This window comes from Aphelocoma coerulescens, chromosome 10 (genome assembly GCF_041296385.1).
Source record: "Aphelocoma coerulescens isolate FSJ_1873_10779 chromosome 10, UR_Acoe_1.0, whole genome shotgun sequence".
Taxonomy (NCBI): domain Eukaryota; kingdom Metazoa; phylum Chordata; class Aves; order Passeriformes; family Corvidae; genus Aphelocoma; species Aphelocoma coerulescens.
Window position 1 is genome coordinate 10,977,514 of NC_091024.1, and position 21,263 is coordinate 10,998,776.

The window sequence follows — 21,263 nt, forward strand, 5'->3', positions numbered from 1 at the left end:
TTAGTTAACAAGATTTTTAGAAGTATGAAGCACAAATACTGAAAAGCTTCAGCACGTAGCAGGAGCTGCATTGCCTGGGATGCATTAATTCTGAAGGTGTTTCTGCTGTAAATCTGTGCTTGTGATTTATTGATTGGGCTCCCTGGGAGCTGCTGGGCTGCCTTGTGTCCTGTCCCATCACTGCTGGGTGACCATGGGTCCTCCGGCGTCCACCCGAAGGCCTGGGAACCTGCGAGTGGCCCAGGGCACTGTCAGTACACATGGTGGGTGTGCAGGGCTCTTCCAGCTGGGATTGTGCGTTCCCAGGAGTATCACTGAGGTCAAACTGCCGAGGAACTGGGAGAAGGGTGTGCAGAGCCACTTACCTTTGGTTTACTCCAACTTGGAATGACAGCACTGGGTTTTCTGAGCAATCCTGCCAGTTCTGTCCCAGCCTGGTGCCTGGGGGGGTTTTGGCTGAGGGGAGCAGCCACATTGCCTGGAGAGCTTGGATCTGTGCGGAGCAGGAAGTTTTGCTCTGCAAATGAGTACGTTGGAGAACTACACATTGAGAGAAATTCAGTTTATTTTGTACAAGGTAGGATACCTTTGCACAGTGAACAAATATATTACAAATCTGTCTTGCCTTAAAAAAGTATTGCCATTTTGGTGCCTGTTTCCTAAGCTAATGCTGATATACAAGAAGGTACTTTATTTTTGTTGGTTTTATTGTTTGGTTTTTTTTTTCCTGTGAAGCTCTATGCACATCGTTGCATTTGGTTTCAAAATCCTGCTTTGAAAAAAAACCAAACCAAACAGCTGAGCACATCTCTGCTCTCTGGAGTCTCATTGCAAACTACAGCAACACACAAACATGGGTCAGGCCAGCAGCTGGGGCTGCTTGTGCTGGGTGCCAAGGTGGGTCTTAATGAGAGTATTCCTTATCCAACTGCCTTTCTCTTGATATTTTTGGGGTAAGTCTTTCCATTCATGTACTTAAAATATATTCCTACTAGGCCTACAAAATAATTCTTTCCTTACATCTCAAATGAGGCTTTCCTGGAAAACAAAATTGCTATTGCTGATTGGGCACGGCCCCCATGCATGCATGCAGCCTTTGGGAAACCTCGTGGGCAGGATCTTGTGGCTCAGTCAGCGGCTGCTCTGGGAGCCTGGGGCTTTCCAGGCTCAGGTTGGGGGTTCAGAGCCAGCCTGACCACCTGGAGAGTCCTGGCTCCAAGGGACAAAGCTCCTGGGGCAGGATGCCCAGGGCCAGGGGCTTTGATCCCAGGCGTGAGGCTGAGCCCATATGTGGGGACACAGCTGGGCCCCACCATGGTACTCTGAGTGATCCAGGAGTATTCCTGGAGCCGGGATCCAGCCACTGCCCCCGAGCTGGAGGGGTCCTCTTGCCAGTCCCAGAGCCCAGCAGGTCACACCTGGGATCGTGCCGTGAGCAAACCCACGGGGCTGGTGTTGTCCTCTTCTGCTTCCATCACACTGGTGAATGCGCAACAGAATATTTTTTATATTTAAAAGGCAATCAACTTGCTATTTCCACGTTTGCCTAATAAAATTACATACTTAGAGTCAATACTACTTCATGCTCAAAATCTACAAGGAACTAACGGCAAGTACTCTACTTTTCTAGGTCAATAGAGGTTATAAATTAAAAAAACAAGTATCATGGTGGCTCAGTCCAAAATTTTACCATGGGTCAGACCCTTAATAATTACTTCACAAACAGCTGCTGAAAAAGAAAACCCAGTTTCAGCTCCATTTAATGACATTTCAGGTAGAATCATCAATGGATAAAGTTGCACTACATGGTAATGCACATCAGATTCAGTGGTGTCATCAGTGGCATGCTGACAGTGAATCATGAGGAGATGGTTTGGAAAGATGGGAGAGAGAAGCCGATGTGGCTCAGCTTTGGGAAAGGAAATGAAACCAGGGCTGGTCTGTGCAAACCTGCAGTGTCCCGGGCAGGAATTGAAGGGGCAGCAGTTTAAACTGCCTGATAGATCTGCTAGATGTAGCTACCAAAAGAGAAGCTGCGTAAGGAAAATCAAAGCCTACCTGTGCCAATCAAAGTTAGAAGTCTGGTAAGATGGGTGTGAGACTCATTGTGGAAACTCCATTCATTAGCAAAGATCGGGACGTTTGGAAAGATTTTAAGAACTGCACAGAAAGTGTCTGTGTTAATAATCCTTAACTCAAATTCTCTGGTGCTGAATATAGAGATGACAATCTCAGTGCTAATTACCAAGCGTGATCTGCACAGGTTGCACTTGGTGATGGCAGTAAATGAGCTTTCCAGACAGTGAAATGACAAATTTCCCTGCTCTCATTCAGAAAAATGTCCATTCCCATGACAAAGATGAAAATAAATTCCAGCGTATTCCTAGTCACCTTGTTCCTAACAGTAAAAGGTTTCTTGATTCAGTTGGTAGAAATGTACATCTTGAAGTCCTTCTACTTAGCATGTTTTTGTGGTTTTATTTTACAGCAAAGCCAGGGTTAGAACACACGCCACGGAGCATGAAGACACCTTCCTGGGGTGATGTACTCCAGTCCCACGTGGAGGAGGCTCTTGTTAGTTCCAGGTACCCATATAAAAATGTCTATAAATAACATCATGCAGCAGCAGTTGGCCCAAGCTGATGTCGTGTTAGGTCCTTGCCAGTCCGCAGTCCCTCAGCAGCATAGGAAAGGAAGGAACAGCTTCTCCTCTGCTTCCTCACAGTCTGTGTTGGGAGCATAGTGCTCAGTGAAGTCCATCCCTCTAAGACTGCTTGTCCCAAGAAGGCCCATGCGTCGGGCTGTGCCGGACGGGGAGCAGGTCGTAGTGACCAGGAATGTGACTGTTCCTAGGCAGGTCGTATGGATTCTGGAGGTAACTGGCACTCCGACTGCGGGCGTCTTGGACTATGCTGACAGTGGGCTCTGGGGGAGCAAGGAAAACTGGGTTGTGGTCACCAGCAGTGGTCCCAAAACTCCTGATCCTTGTGGGTCTCTTCCAGCTCAGGACATCTACCACAGTGGCTCAGCTCCCCAAACCAACACACCAATGCTCAGGCCTTCCCCCCCCGCCAGTGCCTCCCTGCTCCATGCCAAGTCCAGGCTCCTTGTGCCAGGACAGGGGAAAACCAGCATTTCCACCAACCCCGCTGTGCCACCCACTGCTTACCAACTTCGTAGATATTTTTATTGGCTGTTGATGAAGTTGGCATTTCGGAATACGGGGACTCCCTGTGACCAGGCGATTTCATTTCCACGTAGCTGCTCTCGGAGTGTTTGCAGGTTAAAATGGGGGGGTCTTTAATGGTGGCGTATGGGTTTTCACTGCTGTTCAGGGAACAAGTGCTGGAGCTGCACACAGATTCTTTCATATAATCTGCAAAACAAGAGTGGAGTGGGATTGTTAGGGTCGTTAGCACAATTATGTTAATTACAACTGAGCCTCTGCAGGAAGGCTGAGGGGGACAAGGGGGCAGGGGATAAGGAAGATCCTTGAAGCCTCCAGCACAGACACCCGGCGCTTGTACTCTGGGTGTTCCAGACCATTGCATCCACCACTCACTAGCAGGAAAGAAATGAAAACCTGCTCAGTACTGAAGGTTTTCCTGTGAAAGGTTCTAGTTGTCGTTTACTGTGATATTTAATTTGAGGTGGCAATCCTTTCCCTCCCTCCCCCTAATTCCCACAGAGCCGTGTTCATCCCACTCCACCTGCCCTGCAGACCCAGCCGTGGCCGCGGGCAGTCAGATCTTCTGCTGGGACCTGGGGTGCTCAGCCAGCTGCAGGGTGAGTCCTGGGGCCTTGGTCACATCTAGTGCCCTGTGTTGGAGTGCACAACATTGCCACAGGCTCAGAACTGCACCAGTGCAGCCTCTGCATGTGCAGTCCCTGCCGGTTTTGGGGTTATCCAGCATCCTACAAACAGGGAATGCTTGGGTTTCCACAGAGGGGGACAAGCCTCCATCTGAGCCTCACTTTTGCTCTGCTTTTTTTCCCCCCTTTGCTGTAGACATCTCCTGCTCCTCTTCCCTGGACTGGAGAGGAGGTGACAGAGGCACTACATGGGGACAACAAGGTTGGCATGAGAGCTGTGACCACTGGCCTGCCTGGTCGGTGATCCTGGCTGGGATAGGCCAGCCTGCTGCAAGGTACAGTGCCAGTCTTGCTTTAAAAATAAAAAACAATAGAGAATAAATAGGTCTTAACATTGACATTCAAGAACGTGCCATTGCTGCTGTGTGCATCCTGCTGGGCAGTGCCAGTAATTTAGAATTAGAGCGATGCAATGAAAGATGAGGCATTTTCTTGTGCTGGGTTACAGTACAAAGGCAGATCCTGGTATATATGAAATACTCCCGGTGAAATAGGGGGACTTGCAAAATAGCTGCAATCCCAGCTGCCCCCGCTGTCTAGTATGGGAGACAAAAAGAGAAATTCAGGTTAAGAAATAGACAGACAACACGATATCGCTTCTCCGCTCCAAACCTCAGCTCTGAGCCTGCCAGCCCCATCCTGCTCCCTCACGTGCCAGGTTTGCTCCACTGTGTGTGATTGTCCCTCCTTCAGCTCTGGGGTTGTGTCTGTATGTGTATCTGTATCCATCACCCCTGGCCTGGTGCCCTTGGTCCTGTTTCAGCCCTGAGGGAGGTGCCAGGTCATGCCTACCACCTGCAGCCAGGGGTTGCCTTTCTGGGTTCTGATTTCAGCAAGTCTGGAGAGCCCTCAGCTCCCAGGGTCAGTGAAAGCAGCTCGCTGGGAAGCTCCACTGCACACATACCAGCTGGGACCATCAGGGATGGGGAGGCAGGCAGAGAGAGGCCTGGCACCAGTGCAATGTTTATTTAGTTATAAAACTTAGAAACTCTTCGTCTGACATCAGCCTGGGTGAGATGAGCAGTGCCTTTGCTTCCAAGTGAGACACGCCTGGTTTAGCACATGACAGGAGATGGGAACCAAGGTAACACCGACATTCCTTGGCTGTTGGCTGCAGGGTTTGTCCCTCCAGTGTCACCAACTCCATCCCGGTACAGATCAGTGGAAAACTGCCCCATCCCATCCTTCTACGGAGAGATGGAGCAACCGTGTGAGACCAAAGGCTTCTGCACATGAGTGAGCTCAATGTTGGCTTTTGCTGTGTATGTGACTTAAATCCAAGTGCCAGAGTCTGGGATTTGTTGGTGTTAGAGGTGAGGAAACCACAGAAAAACAAAAAAACAAAAAACCAAAAGGCTCAGCTCCACCTGTCAGCAAGTTGCAGCTCCTGGTGGCTACTGCAGGTACATAGAGCTTATCAGGAGAGCCTGGACAGCCTTTAATGAGCCAGCTCTGCATTTTGGGGTGAGGGGACATGAAGATTATCACCAACTTGCTTCTCCATTTCAAGCAGTGCAGCTGAGCAGATGCTCACAGGGTGAAAGTCAGGATTCCCTCTGTGCCACAAGAGCCCACTGCAAAGCATTCTCTGTCGGCACCACAGCTGGGAGGAAACAAATCAAACCAGAGCTGGGTGTAGAGTCAGGAAATGTTGATTATAAAGGACTGCTGCTACAGCAAAGAAGGGCAGAGTGACAATTTCTGCTCCTGCAGAGCTGCAGCTGCAGGTAAATAGCTGTGTGGTTTGTTTATGGAATTGGGCACATTGGAGCTGGCAAAGGCAAAAATCCCAGCACATCAGCTGTTTATTTCATCCAGCTCAGCTGCTTTTATCTCCCTAAGCTAAAATTCACCTGTACTGACATTACCTCCCAGAAAGGTGTCCCTCAGCCCTTCCCTTCCCAGGACCAGTTGGAAGAGACCAGTGAATAACACTCGGGCTGCCCAGACTTGTCTGGCCTCTCCCAGGAATTGCCTTTTCCCAGGAGATACTGAGAAACAACGTGCCTGAGAGCCCATTCCTGCTGATGTAAACATGAGCTCTGTGTCTAGCTGGGATCAGACCTTTGCTTTGGACACAATATATTTTATGGAGCACCAGTGCATGTTTGGGATTCTGGGTGCACCAGGGAGTCATTAGCCCTCAAGAAACATTATGTGCAAGATCAGGGAGGATTTAACTCTAAAGGCTGTAGGACTGCTGAGTTACTTTGTTATTAAGGTAATTTGGGGATAATTAAGAAGTCTGGCATCAATTGTCAAATTTTGTTTCATGAATTAATTTAAGCAGAACAAGCGTATTTAGAGATCCCAGCCCATGGTGCTGCAGGCCCTGGCTGTGCTGCCTCCTCATCCCTCCCTGTCACAGGGTCCAGCTCTTGTGGAGGTAGAAGCTCTGCCCCACAGTGCTGGGGCTCACTGGAAGCACTCAGTCAGCTGGACTTCCAGAGTAATATTGGGAATACGCTCTAATTTTGAAGTCCCTGCCTTCTGCGTTGCTTGGATACCGATCACCAGACCTTTGGAGGGTTTTATTTTTGTTAGCAGGGACTGGAAATGTCCCTCCCATGGACTGGGTTCCTCTCTTCTGCCCTGAATTTCCCCTGGCATCCTGATGACCAGCCTTGGAACCCACAGCCGAGGTGGAAGTGCTGGGGAGAGGTGCTGCACACAGGTACAAGGTGCTCTCCTGCTATTTAACCCCATTAGGGATGAAGTGCCTGTGCTGGCTGCTGTCCCTAACCTGGCCAGCCCTGGCTGCTGCAGGGACAGTGACACAGCGAGGACCCATTGCTGCTTTTCAGAGTGACACAGGAGTGGGGGCACATCCTGTACAACAGCCAGGGGAACCACTCTGAGCCCTGCATCCCTGGGATCAGTGCTTCTCTCTGCTGGGATTTTCCTGGCTCTTCTGCAAAGCATAGGGTATTTTTCCCTTAAAATGGTAGTGCCTGAGGTCGCATCATTCCATCAGTGCAGCAGTATTCATTTAAAAAACAAACCTCTAAAACCAAAGGACTCAGCTGAAAGGAAAAGTTCAGGAATGGTATCACTGAGCACCATGCACAGGAAAGAAACTGCTCAGAAACCTGCTCTGAAAACCCTCATGCCTGTTAAGCCCCTGTCACCAGGTGCCCCAGGGCTCAGGGCTGGCACTGTGACATCCAGCTGCTCTCTGCTGCTGTCAGACACTGGGCTTGACACCTGGCAATCCCACACCTCTGTGCCCAACTCCCTGGAGCTCCACAGCAGCTCAGCCACCACACCCCTGGTGTTGGGCTGCATAGGGGACCCCCCTCTGCTGGTGCCCTGCTCTGGGCACAGCCCCCAGCTCCAGTCTCCTCAGAGACCTGGGGAAGCAGGAGGTGGCCCAGGTTCACTACAGCCTGGCCTTAGCCTCAAGACCCCTGTGCCCTCTCCCTGCAGGGTTCTGTCTGCTCCAGGAGCACTAGAGACTTCCAACTGCAGGACAGGCTGTCCCCAGTTAGACCACACTGGTGGGAGAAGACATGGTTTTAAAGTGGATGAAAGTACATAAAAACCAAGCACCCGCATGCCAAGTCTTTTTGCTGACAGAATCCAATTGTTTGGGACTGGGAGTTTCTTTCTCTCCATTTTTCCAAGGAATGTGGTGAATCAGGGCCTGGCAGAGCAAGGAGAGCTTACTCTGAGCGTTGGGCACATTCCCAGCTCCTCATGAGAGGAGACTCGCCTGGCACTGGCAGTGCCCATACTGCTACAGAGCCCCAGGGCTGCCTGAGCCCAGGAACTGACCTTCAGAGGGGCCTTGAGAACCTTCAGCCAGCCAAAGGCAGCTGCTTCTGAGAGACCTCAGCTCCTAAGTGCCTGCAGGTGAGCTCCCAAACATCCCTGGGAAGGCAGGTGTGTCCCTGTGTCCCCGCACCCTGCCCCTGCCAGTGCCAACCCTGCCTGTCTGAGACAGCTGAGCAGCCACAAACAATTCCAGCTGTGGCTTCTGAGCCTGATTTCTCAATTTTTAAGGAGATAAACATGTAAAGGAAATGGTTTAGATCCTAAAAATTAAACAAAATATGTAGCAGCAGAAAATGCATTTCACAGTTCACTGTCACTGTGATTCTTTTTCTCTGACCCCACTGGTCCCCCTCTGTGTGACTGTGCCTATGGATGGGAGTTCCTGCTGCATGTGTTTAAAGCACCTTTAAACTTAAGTAAACACAGTAATTTAGTTTAAACTAATGAAGTTAATAGCTCCATGTAAAGAGAACACCTAGTTCTATTATAATAAGAATTTTCTTTTGAAAAAGAGAATCATTGAAGTAGCTGAAACCAGTGGATTGAGTATTTTGTATATTATGAATTATATATATATCATATACATACATAATCCATTCAATATTTTTACTTTAGCTTTATCAACAAAGGATTGGTCATGGCTTCTTGGTTTCCTTTGGTGATTCTGTGTGGTAAGGTGATGTTTTAGCAAATATTGCATCTCTGTATTTTGAAAACAGCAGCTACAAAGTGATTATTGATCTCTAGGCCTGGCTATAAGCTGATTAATGCTTTTTATGTGGAATAGCTTTCGATATTCCTTGCTAGCTGAGACAGAGGTCTGGCTCTGGAACACCTCAGCCATGGCAGGGCAGTGGGAGTCTGGCAACAGCACCAACTGTCCCGGTGACTCAGCCAACACCAGCCCAAGGGCATTACAGGAAGAGGCTGTGTGGTATTTCCCTCCTCGGCTCACTGAGGGACATTCCCAGACGTAACAGCCTTGGATTCAGATCAAGGACCTCAGCCTGAAAGCTGCCTGTTCCCCAGGAGACAGATTCCTTGCTCCATCTTCTGGAGCACAAGCTCAGTGTGCTAAACCCCAGCCCAATCTGCCAGGAGCTCTGGGAACTGCTGTGCCAAGTGCTCCCGTGGTCCAGACGTAACTGGAATATTTTGAATGTAAACCTGGAGGGAAAGTGAAATGTAAAACCACTGGCCCTGTGCTCGTGACTCATCTGAGATCCCGTTTTAGACCTGCCCTGGAGTCAGTGCCCACAACTGCTGATGCCAGAGTGAGGGGACCTCGATCTCGCGGAGGGCTCTTCTCCAGCTCTGCTCTAAATCCCTCTCAGCAAAGGGCACGAGCAGGGGCAGCTTCTTTCCTGGGGGTTTGCTTTAAGCTAGAAATGGCCAGGAGCCAAGAGCAGGGAAACACCAGTCTGCCACCAGCAGCTGCCCCCAGAGCCCTTGTTGGTGGTCGGTGGGTCCTAAAGGAATGTGCTCTGGCCAGCTCCACCTGCCCCTCCTGCCCTGAGCTGAGCCCTCCCTTTCGCCTTGTGCTGCAAAGCCCGTGGCCCTGGGAAGCTTTGCATCCATAATTCATGGCCCAGGAGTGCTGGGAGCCAGGCAGGCAGCTCGTGTGGGTGCTGGCTCTGTCCCTCCCTGCCTGCACCGCCTCTCCCGGGCTCCTATCTCACCTCTTCTAGGACACCCTCCTCACACCTGGGCAGGGTTCTGCAGCTCTGGATACCATACCTTTGAAGCTTTTTTCCATTATGTATGTGTTCTGACGTCTATCCATCCCACAAGCACCTGCATAAAAATGATATATAATGGAAAACAAATAATTATTTATGTAAATTGGATTGCTTTGACTACTGAGCAGCATATATTCTTCCCTCCAAATTGTACATCAAGGCCCTCATTTAGGGAGGCTCTTAAGCACATCCTCAGCTGTAAGCACACACTCAGCTCCAGCGGGGAGTCTGTGCACGCCTGGAATTATGCATGTGCTTAAGAGCCTCCCTGGAAGGGAGAGCTCTCTGCAGCAGGGTTACCAAGAACAGCCATCCATCAGGAGATCAGGATAAAAACCATCTGCTGAGACATTCATTACTGGAATGGTGTGAAAGAAGCCTAAAACATGCCCTTTCAAATCTGAGTCTGCAGGTTGCGTTGCAGCACTCTGTGACTAATTTTAGGCTTTGTTTTGTTTGTGGAGAGTGTATTATTAACTCGCAGCCTTAGACTCTAGGGCGTGTACAATCTTCTTAAACTACCTACTATAACTTTGCTCATGAATTTGCACAGTTCAGTAACTGATGTGACAACAGTCCCTAAGTGACCACTGTGCTCTGACAGCACCGCCCCAGGAGCAGAGCTGACAGCAAACAATTCTGCTTTGTGCAGCTCCAGAGGAACTTGCTGTTCCTCATGGAAGCTGAGACAGAAGGGAATGGGGACCTTTTTACATTTTCACTCCCGCAAATTACCCTAGATATCAATCAAAAGGAAAATCTAATGTAAGCCTTTAAATATTTTTAGCTATAGAGTCTTGTATTTCCTATTGACTGGGACAATCAATACAAATTTGGTTACTGAGAAATGTCTTTGTGGCTTATGGGATTCCCAGTCAAGCAATTCAGTTACACTGGGAAAAGAGCCCCACAAACAGTGTCCCAGAGGTCTCCAAGCTATTTGTCCTTGTGTGTCCTCTGGTCTCTGCAGAAAAGTTGTCATGGCCATGGGCAATGCTGTACCAGCCCCTTTTTCATGACAGCTTCATTTTTTTTTTGCTAAATAAGGGAAATGACTAAATTAGACATTAAATGTGCTCCCGGCACATCAAAGACAAACCAAGCCTTTGCTCTGGTTCTCCGTGCCCATCCCCGAGCACAGGAAAGGGGCTGGTGGTGCCTGACTGGCTCTCTGTGATGGGGCTTTTCTGGCCACGAGTGACCCCCCCAGTCCATTTGACCACCTTCTGCTTTGTTTTGCAGCCCTGGTGCTGAAACAATTCCCAGACTCACCCTGGTGCAGAGGGCAAGGCAGACTGGGAGGTTTGGGCAGCTCTGTCCCAGAGCAGGATTAGCTCTGTGCTCTTTCCCTCCTGTGTTCTGCTTGGGCACAGTTGGAGCGAGGAGGATGGAGCGAATTCATTCATTCCTTGGCCCACAGCCACAGGGCTGGGGCTCCCTGTCCCAGCAGTGGAGCTCCCCAAGGCCATCCCTGGGGATCACACATCCTCCCCCTGCCAGGGCTGAGCAAATCTCCAAGGGCAGCAGTGTCCAAGCAGTATCTGGGGCTCACCCCATGGAGCAAGGCTGGGAGGAGCAGCTGGAGAGCTTTCAGCTGGGGTCCCAGAGGGAAGGGGCTGTACCCATGGAGAGGCAGTGAGAGGGAACAAAGGGGACCCAGGCTGACCCATGGGAAAGTGCATTGCCCTTGGGAGGGACACACAACCCCTCAAAGCCTTTCCCAACCTATTCCCTGTAATTCTGCCTTTAGTTTTCTCTTTTATCTGTTACAATACTGCAGGTTTATGACCCATTTTTTTGTATTCACTGAGTTCCTCGGGAGGTGAAATGAATAATGGATACATTATTTTTTAAACTGCAGTAGTTAATGTGAAAAAGTCCTAAACAGGCCAGGGATCTGGCACTTCAGGGAAGTCCAGGTTTAAGTTTGAAGCTAAATTATCTGCTGGGGTGAAATCAGAATCTCAGCTGGAAATAGTTTTCCACACCTTTTGGCTTTGAGAAAAAAGTGAAGTCAGCTGTGAATCAAACTTATAGCCTTTGGTCCTCTGGAATAAATGCAGCTTTGAGTCACTCCGATGTGCTGCAAATCCTACTTTAGTCTCTGCATCCAGGACTGCTGTTGAAAAAACATTCCAGATAAACCCACCCCTGCCTGCAGCTGCTCCAGCTAATGAGACAAGAACCTTTCCTGAGCTCAGGTCAGTGGTTTAGGAGCTTTGACCTGCTTGGGATGGGAGCTGGAAGCTGGCCTCTGCCACTGCTCAGTGCAGACTGGACTAGAGCAAGAGGGATTACTCACAGGGCAAATAATTCCAGTTCTGCAACACGAGACAGAGAAAATGCAAGGACAAGCCATTCCCTGAAACAAGGACTAGGCTGCCTTGGGCAGGCAGTGACACACAGAAGGGTGACAAAGCCACCTCTTCTTGGCACCACAGAGTCCCTGGACTCTGATGTCCGAAGCCCACATCCATGGGAACAACTTGTTCTCCTCCCTAGGCTCCATTGAACAGACACAATCAGCTCTCTGATAAAGCCTGCTATTTGAAGCTCACAAGCAAATGTGCAGCAGTAAAAATACATGCTTTGTCCTTGCATCTCCCATTTGGAAAGAACACAAACCTGGCAAAAAAAGTCCTGCAAAACAGGTAAAACACCTGCAGTCTGGTGAGATCCACTGCAATTAAGAAAATCCTTATCACTGCAGGTTTTAGGAGATGAGTGTTCGGGTTAATTTTGACATGGATATTCTTACAATTTCCTTTCCCCAGCTATAATTCATATTTAGGCCACTTGCAGTTTCTAACAGGGTACAGGCATTTCTGGGAGCCTGGTGCTCCTCATCTGCTGGGTCCCATCCTTTGGGATTGCTGCTGCAGCCGGGGTAGTCGCTGGCTGAGGAACCAGTGGAGAGTTTCCATCCATTCCAAATTTCTCCTCAATTTCTCCTCCATTTCCCTTTCTCTTCCCCACCTTTGTCTCACTCACACATCTGGTCTCCATGACTCTTCACAGGGTCACAGAAGAGGAGTTGGGCAGTTGTCCACTGCTATTTTAACTTTTTAACTGAATCTAGCCCTGCCCAGGGCTTAGCTGCTCTTCCAACATGAGTTGGAGCATCTGTGTCATAAAACTAAGACTGATCATGGGATGAGAAGATGGAACATATTTTTAACTGTGTTACTTCCATGTGTGATGCAGTTTGAAGGTCAAGATTGCCTGTGTGGCTTTATTAATCTTAACTTCTATTTTATGTTTATAATTCCAAGTTGAAAATTTTCACTTTCTTCTGAAATTTGCACAAGAGGAACCGGCAGCTTTTATTGCACAACAGCAATAGCAAGAAATGAAAACTTTTTATTTTCATGTAAAAATGGCCTTGATCTGAGCAAGGATTCAACATTATGAAAGTTAGCATGAGCAGGCATTAATTCTGGTACTAGAAAGAAAGAAAGAAAGAAATCTAATTTCACCAATTAGTTTGAAAAAAGAAAGTAAAAGTTATCTTGGATGCAAAATGCTGTGGGAAAAAATTGAGTATTTTGCTGGAGGCCACAGCTAAAGTATTTATCACTTCTGGATCATTCTTGCTGCAGAGGCATTTAGCATCGTTTCTGCTGGTAAAATAAAATGCATGAATGCAGGACAGATGTGGCACATGGGGAGCTCAGGACATCACAGTTAAACACAAATAAAGCAAATAGTGTGTACAAAAAGCAGCAAAATGGTAAAAGGAAAATTAACTTGGTTTGAGAAGCATTTGGAAACCCTCCCACACAGCCCCCTCCATGTCACATACAGATAAGCACAACAGTGGTTTTGCAGCTTATTACACAGAAAACATTGATGGTTTTAAGGATGAAGAGATTTTGCACTGAAGCTTGACAGGTTTGTGATTTTCCTGATGCAGGGAAGAGTTATTTTTGGAGTGAGGCCTGGTGTGGGACCAGGGGCAGTGGCAGGGTGTGATGCCTGGTGCTGCCCTATGTTCATTCCTTTGCCGTGTGAGCTGTGAGATAGTTGACCTTAAAAATCCTGTAATACTCCTTAATGCTGCACTTTCCCTCCTCCTGCATATTTTCAGTGAGATATTACTAATCCCAGTAAAGGACAGGGCAAATGCTTTCGGCCACTGACAAGCCAAACTCCAAGTGCTCAGATAGGAAAACAAATAACATCCAAAGCACTAAATCTGGGCAGGATTTGAGCTAAGAGCTGCTAAAAACCCTGTTAAAACTCAAGCCAGGGAGAATGAACGCAGAACAGGCAATTAAACGTCACTCTTGGCTTGGTTGCACTGGCTGGTGGTTCAGAATTGCTATGGAATGATTTACTGGGAGATAACAGAGCATTGCACACCCCAGCTCCCACAAAGGCTACACACCTTCATCAAGATGCCAGTATTTAGTGCTAAGCTTTATTAAGCATGAAAGGAAAAAAAAAATAATGCCAAATTTGAATTTTTAATGTCCTGAGTTAGTCCTTAAAAAAACATTTATAGAGTAGATGATAGTGATTCGACAGAGCAGCCTTGGATGGGAGACTAAAATGAATATTGACTCTGCTTTCCCAGTCTGTGGTTTGTGGTAAAGGAAACAATTTTTAATTCTCCATCTTTCACTACTGGCAATTCTGGTTGCGAAATAAAGACAACACCAATATTCCTCATTATTGTTAATGCCTTTATGAAAGGCTGATTTGGATTTGGACTTGCTCAAAAGTCTACTAAAGTGATTAAAGTGTTTAAAAATTACTGACCTAGTTCATTCAGATAGCTGTAGGGTCTCCAGTCTGCAGTTTCTCTGTCAAGGATTTTGTTACTGAGCTGTTCAAAAAGTATGATAATGGGTTAATACTGGAAGAGACAGACAGTTCCCACCCCAGACTACAGCCCAAGGATGTCCGGAATAAAAATGGGAGGTGACTCCTGCCTTGGCCTCACCATCTCAGCCCTTTATCTGTGTGAGCTGGACAGTTGTTCACTAGCATTAGGGAAAATCACAAAGGAAAGTCACTTCACCAAGCCATGAACACAAACATGCTGGAAAACACAGGATCTCCTTTGGAACCATGACTTGGATGCCTGTGGACATGGAGTGACACACTCCAAAATAACCCATGGAGATGGATGGATCAAACCCCCTACACCAGCATGCAGACAGGGGCTGCTTGGAGCTACAGGATCTGCTGAGACAGCTGTGGGTTCAGTGACAAGAGATGCAAGGGGGACACGAGTTCTCTCAGTTCAAGGAAAATAACTTTGGCTATAACGGAGCACAAAGGCCTGAGTGGATCTGCCAGTGAAGAGGAGAGTCCAGGGCTGCCCTCCAGGTGCTGCTGCTGGGACAGCATCTCCCAGAGCATGCAGTGGAAGGAGAGGGGCCTCTACTTTGGGGGTCCACGGCCCCACTGGGCTGGGACAAGCAAAAAGGGCTCCACAGTTCAGTGGTCACCAGCTGAGCCCTGCAGGGAGAGTCTGGGAATTGCTGTAGGTGTTAAAACTGCTGAGTTTTCCACCTAGCATTATTCCCTTGAAAGCCACACCTGCTGGAATACAGCTGGTCCTTAGGAAGTGTCAATTCAAGAGCAAATCCCAACCTTGTTTCTGAAGAGTTATGAAGCCATCATTGCCCTCCTGTGTCATCATTGCCCTTTCAGACTGGGAAGCCTCCTGCTGTGTTTGGGAGCATTCAGCTCTGCTATTTTACTGTATTTACAAGAAAATGCTTAACAAAAATGAGGTTAAAATTGAAAGAGAGCATTCAAAATTACCACATTTCATTTTTCATGATATCTCATTAATTTTTGCTTAGCTGTCTCAATGGGTTTTTAGACCTGGAACCAAAAACCCACTGACGTATTGAAGCCTATTGGGATATTAAACCTCAGCTGGCACTCAACACCTACAGCGACATTCTAAAGGCATTTTCACCCCTCCACAGCCCTATCCAACAGCTCTCAGTGCCACTGCCACCCAATCTTGGGATGCAGCATCCCAATGTTGTCCCTGTGGCAGGGGGATGAAGAGCAGATATGTTTGGAATGTGGTCACTGGGAGGAATTCAACCCTTGGCACCATCAGTTCTCCTCAGCAGAGCCCAGGGTTTCAGTCTTCTCTTCAAAACTTACAGCCAGAACACAAATGCTGATTTTTCAACCCAGCTGCACCACTTAGAGCACATTTATTAAAGTCGGGGTTTCTATTAAAAGCTGTGGGTTTGCAGGATTTATAAATCAGCTCACAAACCTAAAATTTGGCATGAAGACCTACAGGCTAGAATTGATTTTTTAAAATGAAATGATTTGGGGACATTTCTAAGTTTTTCTGAATGCAGCAATTAGGAAGAAATGTGATTATAGCTGTCTCTTTGTGCTACTATAATTTCTTAACACACTGTAATTTGTTAACTTTTTTTTTTTTTTTAAGATAGAAAATACTTCAATTTTTACTGTGAAGCAAAATTGCTTTTCTGGAGGAAGAAATCCTTCATAGTAAATTTATCCATTAAAATTCCAGGCTGGTAATTTTAGCAATTTGGTTAAAACTACCTCATATCTAGCAACTTTTCCTTTAAGATCAACGAGATACCACCTGAGGAAAGCAAAGTTATTATCAGCCTGTCTGAAATAGCTGGATAGATGACAGTGGCCACTTGATCACCACCAGCCATTTGTCACTGCTCAGGTTTTTAAGTCCACGGTGATTAGGCAAAGAAGTGCTGGCAGGAATTCCATCATACTTTTATCTTCCAGGAGAGCAATCAATAATTTGCCATTTATTTCCCCGACTACTGACTTCAGATCTCCCTGGTCCAAGCTTGTGCTGCTCACTTTTAGATGCCCATCCTGAACATTCTGCAGCCATTCTGTATTTGCAGTCCTCCTTTTTCTTGGGCAAGTTTTAGTCAAAGGTACTTTAATGATGCTTTCTGTACTGAATTCTTTTTTATTAGCTGGGTGACATCCAGTCAGACCATTTCCAGTGACCTCTGTTTTGCAGTTTCTAATTTTATGTGAAGTCTTTGGTAGAATTTAGAACTTCCTTTAATAGATGTGAAACTGCTGGCTTTAAAAATTCAGGACATCTAATAGCAATTGATTTTTATGATGTCTGCAGAAACCAACACCTGGACTTTTGCTGCGATGCTGGAAGGGAGTGAGGGTGGAATTATGTGCTTTGCAAAATCTCAAGGTGAGAATCCTCCATTTGCTTTTGACCAGTGCAGCAGCCTCATCCTTTACACAGAGGATTCTTTGCAAACTTTGCAGCACTTGGTAAAAGTGAGATGTTTTTACTTCATGCACAACTCAAAAACTCAAATACAAAGCTGGCATTGAAGCCCCGAGAGTGGTTCTGTGAGTGGTCCTGCCTAACACCCTTTGAGCAAAATAGGTCCTGAAATCTGGTCTGTAACTCCAGCAACGAGAGCTCTGAAGTAAAGACATGGGTATGGAGGTAAGTAATCTCTGTTTATCTCCTTTGGAAATTTTTGGTGCAGTAATTCTGTGACAGAAGTTCACCTGAGTTCATGTCTGATACTCCTTGGTAACTTGCAGCATCATTACTAGTTGGTGCTGCACGTCATGAGAAAAAAGGCCAAACCTACTTGTAGAAGAAAGGCCAATGTTTGGCTTCACTTAAACTCACAGTAAGGTATCTCTTGACTCCAGCACTTCCCCCAAGGTGACTTGCCAAGCTCAATCCCATGGGAAGGGCAAAGTGCTGGGATTTAAAAACCTGCCCTGAGCTGCTGGAGCCTCCTCCTGAACCTCAGAGCTGCAGATCATTCTTGGGGACCTTGCACAGAGATGAAGCTTAGCCCTACAAGCTCCTGCTGGCACCTGGCACAGGCCTGGGGACAGGACTGGAAGGGCTTGGATCACCCAGTCCCTGTGTCCGGCTGCCTCTTACTGCAAACACCCAGGCACATGATCCCTCAGAGAGCCGATCAAGCTCCATTTTAACAGTAATCAGGTTTCTTTGTCCCATTAGTCTTCCTGGAAAGCTATTCCAAAATCTCACTGATCTGATGGTAGAAATCTAATTTCCAGCTTCGATGCTTTCATGGCCAGTTCATCCTCATTTGTTCTTGTGCCAGCTCTGTCATCTCACTTAAATAGCTCTCCTCCCTCCTCGTGTTTACCTTGCTGTATTTATAGATGGCAATCATGCTCCCCCCTCAGCATTCATTTTGCCAGATAAAAGCAGCCAAGCCTTTTTTCAGTCTCTTCTCATAAGCTCCCCCTTATCCTCCTCCTTGTTTTCCTCCTGCCCGTGTTCCACAGAGACTGCTGTGCTCTGCTGGCACAACCACCCAGCCCCAAACACACTGGGGGGGGGGGGGGTGGGTTTAATGCCTCCACTGCTACTTGTCTCTCAGCAGCTTCAATGATTCACCTTCAGGATCCTGAGCAGTGGCCTAATGTCTGTCTGGCAGAGGGGGAATGAGGAGGTGAGATCCTTCCCCCTGCTGAAGCTTGGCCCTGCTCCCGTCCTGTGCAGACAGACCCATGTCACAAACTGTCCCCAGTGCAGTGCTGGGCCCTCCAGCTCCTGCTAAATCCTCACCCACCCCCTTCCATCCAGAGGTGCCAACCTAAGAACTGCAGCAGGGTCAATACACAGTGCTGGGAGCCCCAGCCAAGGATCCTGGAGATGTGAGAGGGATGGGAGAGGAGAGAAGGAAGGAAATAGGAATTATATATGTAGAGCTGGGGGAAAAAGGAGACTAGGAAAAGGGACACGAGAAAAAAAAAATAAGACAATAGAGTGGAGAGATCACCAAGAAAAGGGGAGAAAAGGCAAAAGCCACAGAAAGGAAGGAGAGAAGGGCAGGGAAGCACAGGAGAGAAAACTCTTCTCAACCCTCCTCAAACTGGAGCAGGGCTCCCAGCTGTCCTGCCTTTGTGCTTTGCCCAAGCTCTGAGGGAGGAATGGCTCCAGCCCATTGCCTCCAGGCCTGATCTCCTGGGAGCACAGGGAGGATAACACATCCCGGGCTCTGGCTCAGCACATCAGAGACTCTGCCATTTTTTTTCATTTTGCTTCTGTGCTGGTTCCTTTGTGACCTCAGCTGGCACTATAAGAAATGAATCCTCCATGTACAACTTGTGCACATTTCTCTGCAGAAAGTGAGAATGGCACCAGGCAAACTGATTTGGAAATGAACTCGTTAAGGCAGCTATTAGGGCTTTATATGCTCCTTTGTCTTACTTGGCTGCAGAGCTGCAGACAGACAAAGTGTATTTTTGGCCATCCTCAGCTATTCAGCATTGCAAAGCATTCTCATTAATAAGTGAGATGGCGGGAGATCTAAAGGAAATATCAGGCCATATATTTTGATAAATGCCCTGAAAATACCAGTTCTATTGGTCTTTCAGTGCCTATCAGGACAACCTGACTGACTACAATGGCCAGAGCTACAGCAGGGGGAGCAGCTTTCAGGCGGGTCCCAAAGCACCACTTGGGGATTAAACCTTTCCAGCAGCTTAATTTTTGAAGTAGTTCAGTGAGAAGTGGCACTGCAGGCTGGGAATCCAGGATAGGTGCTGGCTTTGACCTTTTCGGAATTCATTTAAATTTCTGCAAAAGGATTAGTGGTCCAGATGGACACTCATCCTAAATTTGACATTTATGAGCGTTTGCACTTTCAATTTGGGGAGCAAAAATTCAGGATGCAAGGGGACCATCTACATCAAAAAACATATTTACACATCTGTCTAAACATTTCTCAGAAATCTCTGGAGCCAGCCTTTTTATTACATTTTAATGAGATTTTCTTTTAATAACCAAGAAATGACTTACAAGAGCACATGTAGAGATATTTTTGCCTGTCCTGTACAATACTGTCTTTTTTTGCATTAATCTTGTTCTTATGGCATTCCAGTCAATAGTTACATTTGGATTAAGGTGACACAGCCTGAAGTACCATCATTTTTGAAGCTGACAACCTTGATGAAATCAACTGCATTTCCTTTTTCCCCTGCTCCCTCTGCTTTGCCCCACCTGGGCTTATTAAGGCTCCAAAGAAGTGCTGGTTTACCATTTGCCATATCTAAATTTACTGCAAAAGTGCTGAATTAAGTCACAGTGTTCATGAATGGTCTGAGGGAATCAATTGCAACAAATGATAAGAAAGGTGCTCCTGGATGTTCCAGCGAAAGGGTTGGAATAGCTCTGCTGGAGAGCCAGGAGTGACAGCAGAGCTCTCAGAAATGTCCCTGGATGAGTCAGGACAGCCCTCAAAAGCACCCCAGGGACCTTCCTGCATCTTTCTGATTGTCTGTGTCAGCAGGGAATTTGTGTGTCTACTGATGTGGGAAACAATGAAACAGCAAAGTGAGATTACTGATTAATGCTTCATTGATTTACTTGTGTTGTGTTAATGGATAATTATATTTATTGAGTTATTTATCTGTTCTGAGAAGCAAACATACCTTAGAGTTGCTAAGACACCAAGCCAGACAGGCATGAGACTCCAGTTCCCATTCCCAGAGATTGGGAAGATACAGGGAGGGGAAAGCCAACCTTTCTGAGTCTGGGATGTCAGGAATGCTACCCTGGAGTTTTAAATAACGCTGGCAGACAACAGGGCTCGAGAGACATTGCTTTGGTTGATTTCCTTGAACTGATAAGAACATTGCTACAGTGGGGTGGGGTAATATCTACCTTACAGGAGCTGTTTCCATCCAGATTACTGGGAAAGAAGCGTGAAGTCACCCCACATGAGAGAGTGTGGTAGCTTGGATTGGAAAAACAATGAACACTGCCGCTACCTTGGGGTATATCTGGGAAGAAAACAAGTCATCACAAAATACTTTGGAAGCCACAACAGTTCTTAAGAAACTGAAAACATGGTAGAGACAATCTAGTTTAGAAATCTTTACTGGAGTACTGGGTGTTCTAAAACATCTGCAGATGCAATCTATCCTGCTTTATAGTGTGAAGCTCTTGGCTATTAGCATTAAACATAAGAGAAAAAAGCAAAATATTTAAATACTACAGTGTTATCTTCTTGAAGATGTTAATAAAGTCATTCCTGACAGTCCAGCTGCTTTGCAGGTGAGAGAAGGGAAGCAAAACCTGGGAAATGGATGGGCTGCAACACAGCTGCCTCCTTAGTTTAACCTATGGAAGAGCTCCCAAGCAGTCTTGCAGTTGAAACAAATGAAACCTTTTGTTACGTAATCCGGAGTAATGTTAGAAACAAAGGTGCTGTAACTGTACCAAGGAGTCCAAAATGCTTTACGTTGTGTTCAAAAGCTTATTAAAAACAAAAACTGGAGCTCTGAAAGGAAAACCTGAGCAGTTATATTGTATGCTCAGTGACATTTTATCTATTTCCTCAATTTAAGTTATAAACACATTTACCAAACAGAATAATTTACCAAGAAAGGCATCATATTTATACTGGCAGTTCTAATGAAAACATCAATCCCAATCTGGTTCCAGCTGCATAACAAATTGATACACATTTCAAAGTACCATCAGGAGAAGGGATGGAAAATTTCAGCTGGAGCAACATCATTTAAACAGCAAAGCCCTGTAAGGAGCAAATGAATGGGTTTTAATAAAGCATGGGCTCAAACTGCAGGCAGAGAGGTTGGTTGTGGGGAACACCTTCATGTCAAAGCATAATGAAGTGCTGGGGTGGCTGCTTGAGCCCATCACCACCTTTACTGAAGGCTGGCAGCGATGGGTGAGGAAGGACAGGGGGTCCCCAGCCACCATCACCCACCTCTCCTTGCCCTCTGTATTTGCCTTACTCTGAACATGCACTTTGCTGACATCTTGTGGAGATCTAGATTGAGCTTAATTTACTGCAGAATATCCTGTTTCTAAGAAGTGGGTTTATCTGCAGGGTGTCTCTTACA

At 46.9% G+C, this 21,263-nt stretch overlaps 1 protein-coding gene and 2 long non-coding RNA genes across 6 annotated transcripts in view; 2 read left to right on the forward strand and 1 right to left on the reverse strand.

Annotated features, from left to right (window-relative positions):
- Positions 1-599: 599 nt before the first annotated feature.
- On the forward strand, positions 600-4,183 carry LOC138116668 (uncharacterized). The gene is made up of 3 exons (XR_011154286.1): positions 600-2,585; positions 3,689-3,786; positions 4,010-4,183. It is a non-coding gene; the product is annotated as an uncharacterized lncRNA (long non-coding RNA).
- MEGF11 (multiple EGF like domains 11) overlaps positions 2,595-21,263 on the reverse strand; it is a 236,009-nt gene continuing 217,340 nt past the window's right edge. Inside the window, exons 22-26 of the mRNA XM_069026190.1 lie at positions 20,059-20,177; positions 14,148-14,214; positions 9,385-9,441; positions 3,170-3,376; positions 2,595-2,925 (exon numbers count right to left, since the gene is read on the reverse strand). Coding sequence (XP_068882291.1) covers positions 2,765-2,925; positions 3,170-3,376; positions 9,385-9,441; positions 14,148-14,214; positions 20,059-20,177 — 611 coding nt within the window. The 3' untranslated portion in view covers positions 2,595-2,764. The remainder of the gene's footprint in view (positions 2,926-3,169; positions 3,377-9,384; positions 9,442-14,147; positions 14,215-20,058; positions 20,178-21,263) is intronic.
- Positions 11,408-20,380, forward strand: LOC138116666 (uncharacterized). 4 transcript variants are annotated; one of them, XR_011154285.1, is made up of 4 exons: positions 11,408-11,587; positions 16,507-16,581; positions 16,659-16,845; positions 20,066-20,380. It is a non-coding gene; the product is annotated as an uncharacterized lncRNA (long non-coding RNA). The 4 variants fall into 4 exon arrangements; XR_011154284.1 differs by having other exon boundaries at positions 16,718-16,845; XR_011154282.1 differs by having other exon boundaries at positions 16,507-16,845.